Source organism: Trachurus japonicus, chromosome 9 (assembly GCF_045865225.1).
Source record: "Trachurus japonicus isolate A0001 chromosome 9, Traja_1.0".
NCBI classification, from domain to species: Eukaryota; Metazoa; Chordata; class Actinopteri; order Carangiformes; family Carangidae; genus Trachurus; species Trachurus japonicus.
In genome coordinates this window covers 5,044,191-5,061,778 of record NC_140915.1, presented here as the reverse complement: position 1 = coordinate 5,061,778, position 17,588 = coordinate 5,044,191, and the positions used below count along the sequence as shown (strand labels likewise).

Genomic DNA, 17,588 nt, shown 5'->3' with positions numbered 1-17,588 from the left:
ACACTTTAACACACCTTATGTGTAAATTTGGGGACTCTACGACGAGCAGAACTGAAATAGATGACGATCAAAGTCTCATGACAGCTCATGATCTGGAAGTTTTCATCATAACTCAGCTTCTGCAAACGGAGTTGTGCATGTGGATGCAGCAGCTGCTCTGCTCTCACCCGCGAGGCTCCAGCAGCTCGGAGCAGAAACAGGAAGCTCTCAGCCGACTGTCCCGCCCGGTCTTCATCTGGACCAACACCGTGTCCTCCCCAAGGTCCTCCCGCGGTAAAATGTGATGGTCTCTGGGCCAAAGCAGACCGGATCACCGACCCGTACCACAGCGGCTCGGGAACACCGGTCCCAGAGACCCTCATCACATTCGTATCACATATGTATGAGTATTGTTTCCAACCAAGCCTTTTTAATAATCAATCGGTGGATCAATTGATTATCATATACATGTTAGGATGGGTGTATTTGTGTAGTCTTATCTGTCATTAAATGGTAAATGGTAAATGGTCTGTATTTATATAGCGCTTTACTATACCTGTAACGATACCCAAAGCGCTTTACAGTACATCGCATTCACCCATTCACACACACATTCACACACTGATGGCGGTAGCTGCCATGCAAGGCGCGAACCACGACCCATCAGGAGCAAGGTGGGTAAGGTGTCTTGCCCAAGGACACTACGGCAGCAACCGGGACAGAGCGGGATTCGAACCGCCAACCCTCTGATCATAGGACGACCCGCTCTACCACCTGAGCCACTGCCGCCCCCCATTAACACGTTTACTGTCGCGGACTCTCTGTGCCACCGAGCTCCTTTTTTTTTTTTCCAACTTTACGAGCAGTGACAGCGGAGGCTCTGAGGCTCTGAGCAGCAGCGGTGTGGAAGGCAGAGAGCCTCCACTCTCCCTGCAACAAGCTACAAGTCATTTATTATGCTGTTAATGACGGTAAAAATGAAACATAAGGTAAATATCCTGCATAGTTCTCCTCCTCTGCTGTCCTCTGATCAGAGCGGAGTCCCTAGCAACGGCCCGTTTTGCCTAGCAACGGTCTGGCAATCGACTGCTGGAATTCTTTTTTTGTTGTTGTTCTGGTAATTCTACATAGTCAACCTTTAAATATGAATTTCATTATTTTATATCTTATCATTACCTAGCTACATGATGGTGAGTGTGTCTTTTGGACGTTTTCTGAACATAAATGGAGTTAATCTCACTCAAATAAGCGAGACTCGGCCATTTAAGACAGACTTTGAGCTAAGCGAGCTTGATGGAATACCCAGGAACCCAGTGTTTGTCAAACTGATGAAGTTGTTTTGTGAATCTGTAGCACATTTATGTTTTTTTCTGAGCTCTCAGTTTCAAAATTAAAAGTCTTTGTCATTATAACAGGAGTTTGAGTCATTTTCACCTTTGACGACTTTATTTACAATTTCTTACATGAAATTAAACTAAAACGCTTCATCATCAAAGTTTGTTTGGCGAGCTCATCAGGAAACCACCACAGACCATCTTTATATTTTTGTTTCCACAGATTTTAATACATTTTATTGATTTGTTTTATTGTGAAGTTTATACTAATAACAGTCTGACGGATTGATTTATTGGCATCAAGTCTTTATTATTATTACTGGTTACCGTGACGATCCCACAGTTCAGTTACTGGTACAGGTGAGAGGGTGATGACGTCACCTGTTGCCGTAGAAACGTGTGTTCGGTGTCGCAGTGGAGCTTCATCAACCTCATGTTTCTTATGTTTCACTGCACTTCTTCTAAACACGGTCAGGGGGCGGGGCTTCACAAGGACAGGGGGCGGAGCTTAACACGGTCAGGGGGCGGAGCTTCAGCTTCACCTTCACCTCACATTTACATAAACAAACATGTTCGACAGGAAAAAACAAACAAACATCCGATTCACACATTCATCACACTGAGCTTCTCACACATCATCAGTTCATCGGTCAGACTCCGCCCCCTGGCCTCGGTGGGCGTGGCCTAGTGACCCGAACGCGCTCGCAGCACGCCTCAGAGTCTCTGCTCAGAGTTTGAGTGACGGCTGACATCACGACGCGGCCCTGCTCTTGGAGGCGGGCTCTGTCTCCTGCTCGTACTCGATCTCCACGTACGCTCGCTTCTTCCTCGCCGCTGAACCGTTAGCGGGAGATTTGCCTTTCGACCTGGAGGCCTTCGTCTCCACTTCCATCTCCTCCTCTTCCTCCTCCTCCTCACTCGACTCCTCCCCCTCTTCCTCCTCGTCGCTGCTCGTCCTCAGCTTGTTCATTTCCTGAGAGAAGAAAAATCAGGTCAGGAAAATCTGAACTGTCCTTTAAATAATAATAATAATAATGTATGTACAAATTAGGGCCAATTGCGTGGGTTTTCGGAAATATTTTAGAGACATTTCTGGAAAAAAGTGGTACAATTTCTCCAAAAACGTTAAAAAAGTGTAAAAATTATTTTTAAAAAAAGAAAAAAAGAAAAAAAAAAAATTCTAGAAAAAAAGTGGTAAAATTTCTCAAAAAAAGTTTTTAAAAATTCTAGAAGAAATTTCTCAAAATATTCTCAAAAAAGAAATAAAACAATTAAAAAAGAAATTCTCAAAAAAGAAAAAAAAAGATTTTTAAGAAGTTTAAAAAAAAAATTCTAGAAAAGGTGGTAAAAATTTCTCAATTTTATTTTTTTTTTTAATTCTAGAAAATAAAGTGGTAAAATTTATCAAAAACAATTCTAGAAAGAGGTGGTAAAGTTTCTCAAAAAAAAGTTTTTTAAAAATTCTAGAAAAAGTGGTACAAATTTCTCAAAAAATAAGTAAATAAAACAATTAAAAAAGAAATCCTCAAAAACGAAAAAGTTTTAAAAAATTCTAAAAAAAAAAAAAGATTTAAGAAGTTTTTTTAAAAATCTAGAAAAGGTGGTAAAAATTTCTCATTTTTTTTTTTTTAATTCTAGAAAAAAAAGTGGTAAAATTTCTCCAAAAAAAGTTTTTAAAAATTCTAGAAAAAGTGGTAAAAGTTTCTAAAAAAAAAATAAAAAAACTTAAAAAGAAATACTCAAAAAAGAAAAAGTTTCAAAATTATAGAAAAAATTGGTTAAATTTCTAAAAAAAATAAATAAATAAATAAAACAATTAAAAAAGAAATTCTCAAAAAAAAATAAAAAGTTTAAAAATCCTAGAAAAAAAGTGGTAAAATTTCAAGAAAACGTTGGGGACCCCCTTTGAACTCTCTAAAGGACCCCTGGGGTTCCTCGGACTCCACTTTGAGAACCACTGCTTTAAAGGCAAAATGCAATCAAATTCAACCTGGGCTCTAGTTTCCTAATATTTCAGCTCTAACAGATTGAATGTTTAGATTTTCTTTTCAATGTCTCTCCTGTCCTGCAGCAGTTCTGTCCGCCTCCGCATCACGACCTCAAATTTTTACCTCAAAGTCGCTCAGGTCGCTCTCCTCCACTTCTTCTTCGGCCACGAACTCTCTCTTGCCGACGTCCTGCGGACACAGAGAGAAAACAGCGTCCGGTCAGAGTCCGAGGACACGAGGCGTTCACGTACCGTGGGAAACGTTGGACGCGTTTGATCCGTCACCTTGTCGTCGTCCTCCTCCCCTTCCTCCTCCTCCTCCTCCTCAGACTCGGACTCGCTCTCTTCGTCCTGCTGCTCCAGAGCTTTGTCGAAGGCGACGACGGGGAAGTTGTAGATGTCTCCGTACTGAGGAAGACACACACGTCGGTATCAGCCGATCACTTCACTAAACCGACGCAGCTCGACGTCGACTGTTGAACGTTAAACTTCATCACATGTGTGAAGCTTGAACCCCAACACCTTAGATAAGATTTCCCTTAACCCTCTATGGTACCATGTTTCCCTCAGACATCATACCACTTTCTGGCCTGTCACATCTCCACAATTCATCCCATTTAATGCTGTAATACTTTAAAAAAGAGAGGAGACCTTAGAGAACCAATAACAATGCTTTAATTTATCACATGACTTTCAAGAAGCCAGACTGAAACCTTTTTTGCAGACTTTTTCAAAGGAAACAGGTTTGCCATTTCGCTCCACTAAAACAGTCTGAAAACATACAGTAACTTCCTGGCCCTTTTTCATCTGGGAAAAAATATATTTACACTAATAGATTAGTAAAGTTTAATTTTTAATAATTCCATGCAATTTAGTTACTTATTAAATAATGGAAACTTGTTAAAATGCACCTGTTGCCCGAAAGCAACAACGTACCATTATAGAAAATTGCAATGTTGCCTTGAGGCGACAGTGGACCATTATGGAATCAATATTGCATTATGAGACTATGGTAGTGTGTGTTCAGGTGTAAATATAATGTTCAAAAACATATAATTCATCATCATTTTGTTTTTTATCCTTAATAAATGTGATTTTGGATGCAGTAAAGTAACATCAGGCTATTATGATGATGATGAGGAAGATGAGAATGTGGATGAGGATGAGGCCAGTGAAGGTGAAAGTCTACAGAGACTGGTGTTTCTAATACAGTAGATGATGAACCGTGATGGTACAATGTTGCCTACAGGCAAAAAATCCCAAAAACTTCCAAAAATAAATAATTTTTTAAAAATTTCTTTAGATTATGTTTATTTAGTCTATTTTGAGACATAAAAACACTCCAAACATTTTTCCCCCACTGGCATCATAATGCAGCGTAGCTACCATAGAGGGTTAAAGGTTTCATCCAGATATTAGTCCGATACGTAAGGAGTTCCTTAACCCTCTATGGTAGCTACGCTGCATCATGATGCCAGTGGGGGAAAAATGTTTGGAGTGTTTTTATGTCTCAAAATAGACTAAATAAACATAATCTAAAGACATTTTGACTGTAGGCAACATTGTACCATTACGGTTCATCATCTACTGTATTAGAAACACCGACCAGTCTCTGTAGACTTTCACCTTCACTGGCCTCATCCTCATCCACATTCTCATTCTCATCTTCCTCATCATCATCATAATAGCCTGATGTTTACTTTACTGCATCCAAAATCACATTTATTAAGGATAAAAAACAAAATGATGATGAATTATATGTTTTTGAACATTATATTTACACCTAAACACACACTACCATAGTCTCATAATGCAATATTGATTCCATAATGGTCCACTGTCGCCTCAAGGCAACACTGCAATTTTCTATAATGGTACGTTGTTGCTTTGGGGCAACAGGTGCATTTTAACAAGTTTCCATTATTTAATAAGTAAATAAATTGCATGGAATTATTAAAAAATAAACTTTACTAATCTATTAGTGTAAATATATTTTTTTCCAGATGAAAAAGGGCCAGGAAGTTACTGTACGTTTTCAGACCGTTGTAGTGGAGCAAAATGGCAAACCTGTTTCCTTTGAAAAAGTCTGCAAAAAATGTTTCAGTCTGGCTTCTTGAAAGTCATGTGATAAATTAAAGCATTGTTATTGGTTCTCTAAGGTCTCCTCTCTTTTTTTAAAGTATTACAGCAGTAAATGGGATGAATTGTGGAGATATGACAGGCCAGAAAGTGGTAACATGGTACCATAGAGGGTTAAACTGAACCTGACAGATTTATGTTTATTTGTTTTTTTAAGTGGTTCATACATATCAATGAACATTTGGGATTGTAGCCGAGGCTTATAAGAATATATAATATAAGAATATAGATAGATGAATGTTAATAAAGAAGGAGATTGCTAGTTGAAGTGCATCCTGCCTGATTTCATTTGGTTTTAAAGAGCTTTGTGAATTACACACCTCCATATTGTTTGTTATTGCACAACGCTCGCTTTATAAATCGTATTAAAGGGCTAGTTTGGTTCTGAGGTTGTGAGGTGTTGTGGTTCTGGAGTCGTACCGTTCCCTGCTTGAGTCTCTCCAGCAGCTCCTTCTCGATGGCGTTGTCCAGCTGGGCGGCGATCAGAGCTTTCTCCTACAGACACGACAGACAGGGAAACCACAGGTGAGCGAGCAGCGAGAACACCTGAGGAGCAAACACCTGGGGCCTCATTTATAATAATAATAATAATCTTTTATTATGAACTCCACACATACACATACATACTTAACATACAAGACAAAACAAAGCAGACAAAACAACCAAACACATAATATAAAATACAGTAATTTGTCACCGTTAGTTTAAAAGAAACAGTTCAAACTAATGTGCCAGTGTTTACGAAGCCTGGCTGTGAACCGCTATCCGATTATAACCGATTATAAACGCTGCGTACGCACAAAAGAAGGCGTACGCCACCTTGTAAGCAACATTTGGGATTTATAAAAAACAGGGCTTAAAGTAAAAAAAAATCCTGAGCCTGAACTTTTTTCCAAGCAGCGGGTGCAGTGGATATCCGACGCAGATGGCCTACACATTATAGGCCATTTAGAAAACAACTTTTTGGCATTGTGCTTGGTGATGTACACAGGGTTCATACACATTTTAACCAACACATTTCCATGACTTTCCCATGACTTGGCAACAAGTTTCCATGACATTACAAGACCTCTAAAACATCAAAATATGCATGAAATGTATGAAAACTATGTAAAAAAAAAAAAAAAAAGTCAAAAAATAGATCTAATCATTACAATGGGCTTTATGCACAGCTCCACTACTTCCTGAGCTCAAGCCAGCTTCATTATTACATACAGACAAACTGATTCATCCAGGTGTGTCTGACCTCACAACAATGGTCATTCCCCCCCAGAAAAAAAATGAAATGTGATTTTAACACATTGAAGCATTCTGGTGTACTCTGAGAAGAACATGAAGGGAACATTTGTTTCAGATTAAAAAAAAAGCACATTGAGTATTGACTGAGGTTCCAATAGCTTTGTTGCCTTACAATTGTAACAAGGCAACAAGGCAAGAATGGCTGGAGTGTATGAAACTGAACTCAACTGGTCTGGACCGGTGATCATGTGTACATAACCAGTGTTTCCAGTTTCAGACCAGTGAGTCCTGCTGTGGGCGGGGCCAGGGGAGTCCTGGACCACTTCAACACACACTCTGGTTTCTAACTGTGTCCACATCTGTCTGATGGGGAGGGATCAGTGTGACATTACTCTTTGCTGTCCTCTGATTGGTCGACAGCTGCCTTCTTTGACTGTGATGTTTGATTTATGGACGAAACCCCTCCCTCACTGCAAAACATCTGACTTACAGGTTTTCAGGCATCTTGTTGCTTGTTCATCATTTAATAACCTGCACGCTGCGTCTGCACAGAAGCCATGTTTTTCTTTTTTAACAAAGGAAGGATTTGTTTTTTTCTTGTTTTTGTTTTTTTCTTTCTTTATTTTAATGCAAAGATTTTATCGAGTGTCCAGGGACCAAAGGGTCACAAAACTCAACAGGAAGTCACTGGATTTATTAAGAAAACTACATTTTGTTGTGACCAACGCCTTAAGCTTCCCTCGCCAAAGGAAAACACAAACATTTCATGTACAAACAGGAAACAAATACTCACCTAGATGAATATAGAGACAGATTTCTGCCTGTTTACAGTAGTGTCAGCAGGTGGCGCTGTGGTCACAGTTCAGTCTCTGCCCATCTGATTTTAAAGACTTTGTCTCTGTGACTTTGTTCCAGCGTCCACAGATTCCTGATAGTGAACGGAAGTTTATCTCCAAATAATCAAATAGCCACGTTTGTTTTTACAGAGATAAATGTGTGAATGTTTCAGGTAAATGTTGGCACAGATCAGTCAAAAGGGGGCGCTGTAATCAGGCTGAACAACAATTTGATTCTCTTCTTTCTGTTCTGCTGATTTTCTGTCTGCTTCAGTAACAAACATGCTGCTCATGGATCTTTGACTGTTTATATTGGTAATCTGTAATGAGTTTCTCAGCTGTACCTGTTCATTGTACGACCATGGGATTCAGTTATTTGTAAATAAAGTATATATACTGTATATACACCGAGGAGTCTGCTCCATGTGTCATGAAATCAAAAAAAGTGAATCAAGAAGTGTTGGTGAAGAACTTTTTTTTAAAATTGATTTTGACATCTAGAAGATCAGTTCTTATCATTTATCTCCATATTCTTTGTGTTATTCAAGCCAAAAGTACGGTGGCCGGGAGGTGCAAACCAACATTACAAAATCCGAAACAGTTTACAAAGTTTGAGACAACTTTACATTTTAGAAAACATTTTTACATATCATAAAACAAAATACATTACCATAACACATTTACAAGTACCGAAACAAATTTACATTTCAGAAAACAAATTAACAAGAAACTAAACACTTTTACAAACACCAAGACAAATTTACAAGTGGCGAAACAATTTTACAGGTCACCACTAACTCCATCAACGATGACAACAACTTGCATTTGGCTGCTCCCGTAATCACTTACGTTTCAACCCCGGACGTGCAAAAGGTGTTGAAAACAGTTTACAAACTGAAATATGGAAAAACATGGAAATGTTTACTCTGATCAGAGCAGGAGAACAGGGTGAGTTCTGTCTTAATGATTCTGTTGTGTGGACTGTGGAGAAGATGAGGATCTGTTGGTTGTGTGAGGTGCAGTGTTGAGTTTAACTGAGTGTGTGTTTGTGACTTCCTGTTGTGTCAGACTTGGGTCTACTTCCTGACTCTACTTCCTGTATTTATGCGCTAACCGTCAGTGTTACTGGTTTGACTCTGTGCAGAGGAGGAGGGGAACACAGGAGAGACTCCAGGATCTGAAGACAGTAATCCATCTGAAGATGATCCGTCCTCCAGTCATGAGCCTACAGGGTAAGAGACCTGCAACATCCAGCATTTTGTTTCTGTGCTGATGGCCGACAGTCCAGAGAAGACAGGAAATGAGAGCGAGAGAGCGAGAGAATATATATGCATGTGTAGCCCGGGAATTAGAAGCACACAGGACACACTTACTGGGGTTCTTGTAGCCTTCTTATTTATTTCATCGCATGCATCAGTTGCAAAAAGGCTTATTTGACTGAATTTCTAAACTCAAAGTCATTCGTTCTCATCTGAGACTTAGAGAGAACCAAAACCAAAAGCATAAAAAGAAACAAAATAGCATAGGGGACAAAATATGGCAGTGGGCTATGAAGGTCTACAGAAACAACAAAATACACACGTCATTAAAATCATGACACGGTCATATTAACTCGAAAATGTGCATTCAAAATATTTTACCACAGTCACTTACACGCCACGCAGCGTGGAACACGGGAGCTGGAGCTTCCTGAAGCTAGTCGTTAGCCCTGGTCGACGGCTGGCATGCTACCCTCTGAAATAAATCACCAATATCTCTAAATGAGACTATATTGTCACATTCTGTTACGGCGTCTTTTACAATGTGTGGGTATTTTACCTACCAATCGAACAGAACAACAGTCTCCTCTGTTCGCCGAGACATTTCAGGCACTTGTGGCTCACATTCAGCAGAAAAGACAACAAGAACCCACAATGCACCTGGCGGCTAAACCAAAATGCGCCCAACTGAACCCAAAGCAGCTCAATGCTGCCACCTTGTGACCACTTATTTAACTCATTTACATTTTGTTTACATTTACATTTGAAATATGACATTTAAAAGAAAGAACAAAAGAAAACAAAAACACATTATAGTACATTGGAATACATTCACCCTTAAGTGGAAAATTACACTTATGATTCATTTACCACCCGGCTACACATGCTGCAGTTTAATGTTTGGTACTTTGATCTGAAGTCCACCAAGTCTCCTCACTATGAAGCATTTATCAGTTTGAGAGCTCCTCTAAGGTTCATCAGGGACAGAGTGGACAGCAGGAAAAAAAGTCATTCTGATAAATACAGTCTATCCACATTGAGAAACATGTTCCTCATTTATGGAAAATACTGTAGAAACTGGGGTTGAGCAACATTCAAAACTAGAATCTCCTCCTCCTCCACTGAAACTAGTTCTCAGGTCACATCCTGTTTCTCCACAGTCACAGAAAACATGAACCACTTGTGTCACATTTTGTCTTAATTGTTTTGTAAAGTCTTGAGTTATGACCTTTGACCTTTAGTTCACCAATATCTTTTTTTGGCTGTTCATGCCTTCATTGATAGTACAGTTGAGAGAGACAGGAAATGGGGTTCACCAATATCTCATCTGTTCATCCTAATTTACTCTCTGAAACATGTCGAAGGAACCTCCTCAAATATGGCACAACTGTTCAACTATGATTAGATTTTTGTCTCTAAAGATCAAAGGTCAAAGTCAAGACAAAGTAAATGTGACAGTTGAGGGTCCTGTCACTATGCCTCCAAATGATTATGCGCCCTGGCTACTTGGCCAAGGGGATGTCCCTTTGGGTGACTGGCAAGCGCACATGACTCTTACCTGCGTGGAAGCACGAGGACGTGCTTGTGAAAAGAGGGGGAGAGATGTGACAGTTGACGGTTCCTGTCGCTATGCCTCCAATGGCTACTTGGCCAAGGGGATGTCCCTTTGGGTGACTGGCAAGCGCGCATGACTCTTACCCGGGAGGTGTGGGTTCAATCCCCGCCCGGGCCCTCTTCACCTTGCCACATAAACATGAGAAGATGTCTCACAAACTATGAATATTCTCTGAGACTCTGGACAAACAGGGGTCAGATCATCTGGAACTCGTCTGCGAGGAGGAGGAAACGACCTGGAGGAGGTGGCTCTAGTTTAAACAGAAATATGTGTCCATGTCTTCACAGAGAGAGGAAGAGGAGTGGTGTCTCCGTGGACCAGCAGCTGTCCTGCTGTGGTCTCTGTCAGGACGTCCTGAAGGATCCAGTCTCCTCCAGCTGTGGACACTGGTTCTGCAGACAGTGCTTCACCTCAGACTGGGACCAGTCTGGTTCTTCAGGACCCCCCTCCTGTCCCCAGTGTGGACAAAGACCCAGAACCAGAGGTGGACTGCAGACAGCCAATCAGAGCAGCTCTGTGATGGACTGGACAGGTAAGTCGTTACTCGTTCAATAACACAAACTCACCCAAACCTGAAAATGTAGGTCTATCAATAAACAAATGAAACCAACAGGTGTTTGTTAAATTATAAAATGTATTGATGAACAATCACAGCAGTAATGACAGGGAACTGTATTGTAATGGCCTCTAGTCGGACAACACACGGTTATGAACCATGATGTGGTCCAGACTTTTCCACACTCATGTAAACAACAAACTTCCTCTGTCGTTTTGCTTCACGGTGTGTCATGTTCAGGTGTGATGACTTTCACTGTTTCTAATTTTCTCTCTGAAATAATCTGATCAGATTGTCTGACTCTCTGTCTTCAGTCTGACTCTGTCTCTTCTCTCTCAGCAGATCGTGGTCTGCAGGAGGTTTTAGATCAACATAAGATCAGTCTGAGGAGCAGATGTGAACGAGTGACTGAAGGAACTGAGGGAACAGGAAGTGGAACAGGAAGTGGAACCCTCCTCAACAGGATCTACACTGAGCTCTACATCACAGAGGGACAGAGTGAAGAGGTTAATACCCAACATGAGGTGAGACAGCTGGAGACAACGTCCAAGAAGAAGACCCTCCATGACACTACGATCAAGTGCAACGACATCTTTAAAGACTTACCTGTCCAACAGAGAGAGGACGTCTCTACGGTCTCACCTGTCCAACAGAGAGAGGACGTCTCTACGGTCTCACCTGTCCAACAGAGTGAGGACGTCTCTTCGGTCTCACCTGTCCAACAAAGAGAGGACATTTCTACGGTCTCACCTGTCCAACAGAGAGAGGACGTCTCTACGGTCTCACCTGTCCAACAGAGAGAGGACGTCTCTACGGTCTCACCTGTCCAACAGAGAGAGGACGTCTCTACAGTCTCACCTGTCCAGCAGAGAGAGGACGTCTCTACAGTCTCACCTGTCCAACAGAGACCCATCAGAGTGGTTCTGACCAATGGCGTCGCTGGCGTTGGAAAAACCGTCTCGGTGCAGAAGTTCACTCTGGACTGGGCCGAGGGCTTGGAGAACCAAGATGTCAGTCTGCTGGTTCTGCTTTCGTTCAGGGAGCTGAACCTGATCAGAGATCAGCGGTTGAGTCTTCTCAGGCTGCTCCATGTTTTCCATCCAACATTACAGAAGGTCACAGCAGAGCAGCTGGCTGTCTGTAAACTTCTCTTCATCTTTGACGGCCTGGATGAAAGCCGACTGTCACTGGACTTCAACAACAGGGAGGTTGTGTCTGATGTCACACAGACGTCATCAGTCAACGTGCTGCTGACAAACCTCATCCAGGGGAATCTGCTTCCCTCGGCTCTGGTCTGGATCACCTCCAGACCTGCAGCAGCCAATCAGATCCCTCCTACATGTGTTGACAGGGTAACAGAGGTCCGAGGCTTCACTGACGCCCAGATGGAGGAGTACTTCAGGAGGAGGTCCAGTGATGAAGATCTGTCCAGAAGAATCATCTCACACATCCAGACGTCCAGGACCCTCCACATCATGTGTCAAGTCCCAGTCTTCTGCTGGATCAGTGCTACAGTTCTGGAGCACATGTTGACCACAGACCAGAGAGGAGAGCTGCCCAAGACCACCACTGACCTGTTCTCACACTTCCTGCTGGTCCAGACAAAGAGGAAGAAGAACAAGTACGGTGAAGGACATGAGACGAGTCCACAGGAGCTGACGGAGGCCGACAGGGAAGTTCTTCTGAAGCTGGGGAGGCTGGCGTTTGAACAGCTGGAGAAAGGAAACATCATGTTCTACCAAGAAGACCTGGAGCAGTGTGGTCTGGATGTCACAGAGGCCTTGGTGAACTCAGGACTCTGTACTGAGATCTTCAAAACAGAGAGTGTGATCTTCCAGAAAACAGTCTACTGCTTTGTTCATCTGAGTGTTCAGGAGTTTCTGGCTGCAGTCTACATGTTCCACTGTTTCACCAACTGGAACAGAAAGGTCCTCAAGAACTTCCTGGGAAAACAACATGTTGGTTTAAACCTGGATGACTTCCTACAGGGAGCCATGCAGAAATCCCTCCGCAGTAGAAACGGTCACCTGGACCTGTTTGTTCGCTTCCTTCATGGCCTCTCTCTGGAGTCCAACCAGAGGCTGTTAGGAGGTCTGCTGGGTCAGACAGACAACAGTCCAGAAACCATCCAGAGTATCATCAGCAACCTCAAGGAGATGAACAGTGATGGCAGTGTTAACAGGTATTACAGGAATGACAGAGATAAAATCTCTCCTGACAGAAGCATCAACATCTTCCACTGTCTGACGGAGATGAAGGACCAGTCAGTTCATCAGGAGATCCAACAGTTCCTGGAGTCAGAGAACAGATCAGAGAAGAAACTCTCTGAGATCCAGTGTTCAGCTCTGGCCTACATGCTGCAGATGTCAGAGCAGGTTCTGGACGAGTTGGACCTGGAGAAGTACAACACATCAGATCAGGGACGACTGAGACTGATCCCAGCTGTGAGGAACTGCAGGAAGGCTCGGTGAGTCCAGACATGATCAATATAATTATTGATCAGTGATTTAATCATTCAGATAAACACAGTTTTCACTGTTTACTATTATTCTCAGTTTGACTTTGAAACATTTCCAAGTGAGTTGTGTTTTATTTTTTAAGGTGAAAAGCTGTGAGCTCCAACATGTGGATCTTCAGCTCGTTGTGATTGTTGCTGTCTATTCAAGAAAAACACTAATTTAGTTTTTTTTTTTTTCACTCTTTGGTTTTATTCAAACCTGATGAATCTTCATCTAAAACACAGATCCAGATTAAACCAGTGCAGGTCTCAGGCCTTGTCCACACAAGCCCGGGTATTTTTGAAACCGTGAACATATGTGTTTTGTGTACTGTACTGTGTTTTTACTGCAGCATTCATCTAATTTCATTCTGACACATTTCATATTTTCTCTCTTCACAGACTTGTTCATTGTGAACTCTCAGAGAGTCACTGTGAAGTCGTGGCCTCAGCTCTGAAGTCCAACCCCTCCCACCTGACAGAACTGGACCTGAGCTACAACGACCTGCAGGATTCATCAGTGAAGGTTCTGTGTGCTGGACTGGAGAGTCCAAACTGTAGACTGGAGACTCTGAGGTGAGTTCACTGACTGGACCTGTTGGACTTTTGTCTGTGTTCAGTTCAAATGTGTGAAGTTCAGTTTGCAGTTAGCGACTGATCGTGAAGGTGAAGGGTCAGAGGTCACTCAGAGGTCAGTGTGATGATGATGATGAGCTGGCTCTCAGATGAAGCTGCTAACAGAACAGCTGGATCAGCCACTGTAGCTGAAGCTGAGCAGATGTGATGTAGATCTGAGTTTTCCCTCTTTGCTTGGTTCAGGGTCAAAGGTCAAAGGTCAAAGCAGCTTCCCAGTGTGAGAGGTCAGGTTAAAGTCCTGTAGCTCAGAGAACAGTGTTGGTTTGATGATCCCACTGTGGACACACTGAGGCTAAACATCAACACTGGGCTCCACAGGAAGGAAGCTTCAGCTCATGGTCACATGACATTAAAGGAGTTTACTTCCTGTCCACAGTGTGTGTGAAGCCAAGGGGGTGGATCGGACTACACGCAGGCGTAGCTCACAGTCGGCCATATGAGGACGGGCAACTGTCTCTGACTCTGGCTGCAGTTACAGTGCAGTAGATAGGTGATCCAGTCATCTGCACTAAAAAAACGATTCATAACTCTGTGAAAAATAAATCAGTATGTAGCTATTACTTTAACTATTTGCATAATGTCACTATAATGTTACTTTTACAAAAAAAAATACATTATTAAAATTATCTGTGATTCTAAATATGCTGCATCATAACTGCATAAACATTCATAAAAATCAAACCGTTTTGAAATCGGACAAAAACTGAGCAAGTTCTGGTCATTATAGCAGAACATGCACCATAGGCTTAATGCTCTGAGGGAGAGAGTTGACCTTCCCAAGATGGCCGCCGTACTGGCTACGCTTTGTCATTGGGAAACAGCTGCGGGTGAGTCATCTAGTTCTTATATATATCTATGTGTGAAGCAGCCTCTGGTCACATGACTCCAGTGTCAGTGAGGGGTCAGAGGTCAGCTTCAGACAGGGGACAGTGTCTCCTGAGCCACTGTGACTGTGTCCACAGCCTCTGGAGCTGTAGCTTCATCCAGCTTCAGCTCCTCAGCTGCTCTCTGCCAGTGGAGCTGTGAGGAAGAGACCACTTCACAGTCAGTGTGGACAGCAGGAAGCAGCTGGGAGAAAAAAAACTTTATTTACAAAGAAACAGAACAATCATAGCTGCTGTGTTCACTTTTGTGTGAAAATACAATAAGAAAAAACAAAGTCTCTGTTAAGTTCAGTTCAATTCAGAGTTTATTTGTCACATACTTGTAATGCAGTGAAATGTCAGTCAGCTCCACGCAAAAATAAACATACAAGACTGACACACATCACCAATAAAATAAGAAACATTTACAACATAAAATACATTAGATGTGGGGGGGGTTAGTTCACATAATAGTTTATATATGTACTATATTATATATATGTAGCTATATGAAAACTGCATAGTGCTATTTCAAAGTGCATGGTCAGTGCCATTGAGATAACGGACGGCTTGGGGGAAAAAACTCTTTGAGTCTTTCAGAAATGTGCAGCTCTTCTGCTCTAGACCACACGTTCTGATCCACATCACACCTCACATCTTCCTCATCGTCCTGCTGCTCGTCTTCCTCTCCTTCATCGTCCTATTGGTCATGTGACTAAAGAGTCTCACCACCTGAGGATGTTTCCTGGATGAAGCAGCTGATCGATCTGATTACACAACTTCAAACAGCTGTTTGTCAACAACAATGAAAAGACAAACTCATCAGTGTTTCAGTCCCAGTGTGAACTGCTGTTCACTTCAGCTTCAGTTTACAACCAGAGGTTTTCTGTTCTGACAAACAGTGAAAGAAACTCAACATGGAGCTGTTAAAACCTGTTGTTTGGTCTTTGTTGAGCTTTAACATTCAACATTACCTGTTTGAATTTTGTGTCAAAAGAACAAGGAACATGTTGATTGTTCAGTCCACACAGACTGATGTGATGTTATGTTCACTGACTTAAGAGTTTTGGAAATGTGGCTACAGAACTGAAAAAAGGTTCAGAGACACTGTACAAAAAAAAAAAACTTCTACTTTTATTCTTTATTCAGATTGAGGAGCTGCAGGTTGTCAGAGATCAGCTGTTCTTCTCTGGTCTCAGCTCTGAAGTCCAACCCCTCCCTCCTGAGAGAACTGGACCTGAGCTTCAACGACCTGCAGGATTCAGTAGTGAAGGATCTTAGTGGTTTTCTGGAGAGTCCAGACTGGAGACTGGAGACTCTGAGGTCAGTTCACTGACTGTTACTGTTGTAGATCTGAGATCTTTGATCCACAACTGAACCTGATTATCTTCACTCAGAACTTGAATCATTGACTTTGATGTCATGAATGAAGGACGTTTGAAATAGTTGTAATAGAAACTCATGTTTCCACTTGTTCTTCTCTCACACTGACAATGACTCTTCACTTTCAGATCATTTCACTCCTGTGGTGTGTCCCAAATCGCGCACTTGTGCACTTACACTTAATATTTTGAGTGCATAAGTGCGTTCACACTGAGCAGTGCGCGAAAATGTAGTGCGCTATGCGCACTCAATTGGCGCACTCAAACGGCCAGAAAATTGAGTGTGGATCGATGGACACTTTCCACACTTAACGGCCGCCATCTTGGTGACGTAGCGGAAGCACGTCACTACTTTTCAAACGGCGGCGGTTGCTTTGAGCAGCGACAGAGCTGACACCGGCGTAAATGTCTTTAAAAAACACTAATAACAGCACAACAACAACACTAACACAATAAAACACAACTTAATAGCTCGTTTTGATCGGCAAAAAGCGCTGTCAAGTGTCGGCGATAGGGCTCCAACGGCCGGTTGCTATGGTTGCAATCATAATTTAAAAAATAGAAGAAGCAGCTGTCGAGTCATTTCCGGTAAGTGCGCAGCGGCAGTGTTTGATTTGAGACGGTACTAACCTGTCGAAATTAGTGCACTGCACAAGGCAGTACACCGCCTTACAGTGTACTGTAAAGCAGTGCACTAAGAGAAGTGTGCGATTTGAGACACAGCACAGTGTTTCCCACTAATTAACGAGTCTGTGGCGGCACGTGTGTCTACGTGCGGTGCGCCCACACGTGAGAGAGGCGGCAGTTTGAGAGGCTGACTGGCAGAGATGAGAGCTGGTATGGTTATTTAAAACACCATCTCTGATCTCTGCCTGCACATAGATACACAGACACGGGTGCACGCTAAATGCGCTATATCGCTCTAATTGCTCCTCTGCAGCGCTATATCGCACCCCCCACCCCCCCCACCCCCCGTCGGACCAACGACCCGTACCCCTTGAACAGTCTAACCCGAACCAGCGCAGCAATAGACCTTTTTTAGTCAACGCCAAACCTCGTCGCCAAGGGCAACAAGGAGGGGCACGAGGGGACGGAAGAGACGAAAGAGGACCCATCCATGGGCTGCGCCGCTCCCAACGCAATCGGAACAGACAGTGATTAATATCTCCGGAATCGACCTCACTACTGATGAGACCGCTGTCTTGAGTAAGGGTTTGTCTTTCTGTCCTACTAACAAGGTTGAACCATTCAAAGTAAAAGTTGACA

At 42.4% G+C, this 17,588-nt stretch overlaps 2 protein-coding genes across 2 annotated transcripts in view; both read left to right on the top strand.

Moving 5' to 3' along the window:
* LOC146980746 (uncharacterized) overlaps window positions 1–17,588 on the top strand; it is a 284,820-nt gene that overhangs the window by 67,169 nt on the left and 200,063 nt on the right. The window contains exon 15 of the mRNA XM_085787994.1: window positions 16,090–16,263. Within this exon, the coding sequence (XP_085644120.1) occupies window positions 16,090–16,263 (174 nt within the window). The remainder of the gene's footprint in view (window positions 1–16,089; window positions 16,264–17,588) is intronic.
* On the top strand, window positions 11,683–13,415 carry LOC146980753 (NLR family CARD domain-containing protein 3-like). The gene has a single exon (XM_085785756.1). The coding sequence runs from the start codon at window positions 12,330–12,332 to the stop codon at window positions 13,413–13,415; it is 1,086 nt and encodes a 361-aa protein (XP_085641882.1). The 5' UTR covers window positions 11,683–12,329.

Coding starts and splice junctions, on each gene's coding strand:
- LOC146980753 (XM_085785756.1), top strand. CDS start 12,330: ATGGAGGAGTACTTCAGGAGGAGGTCCAGTGATGAAGATCTGTCCAGA.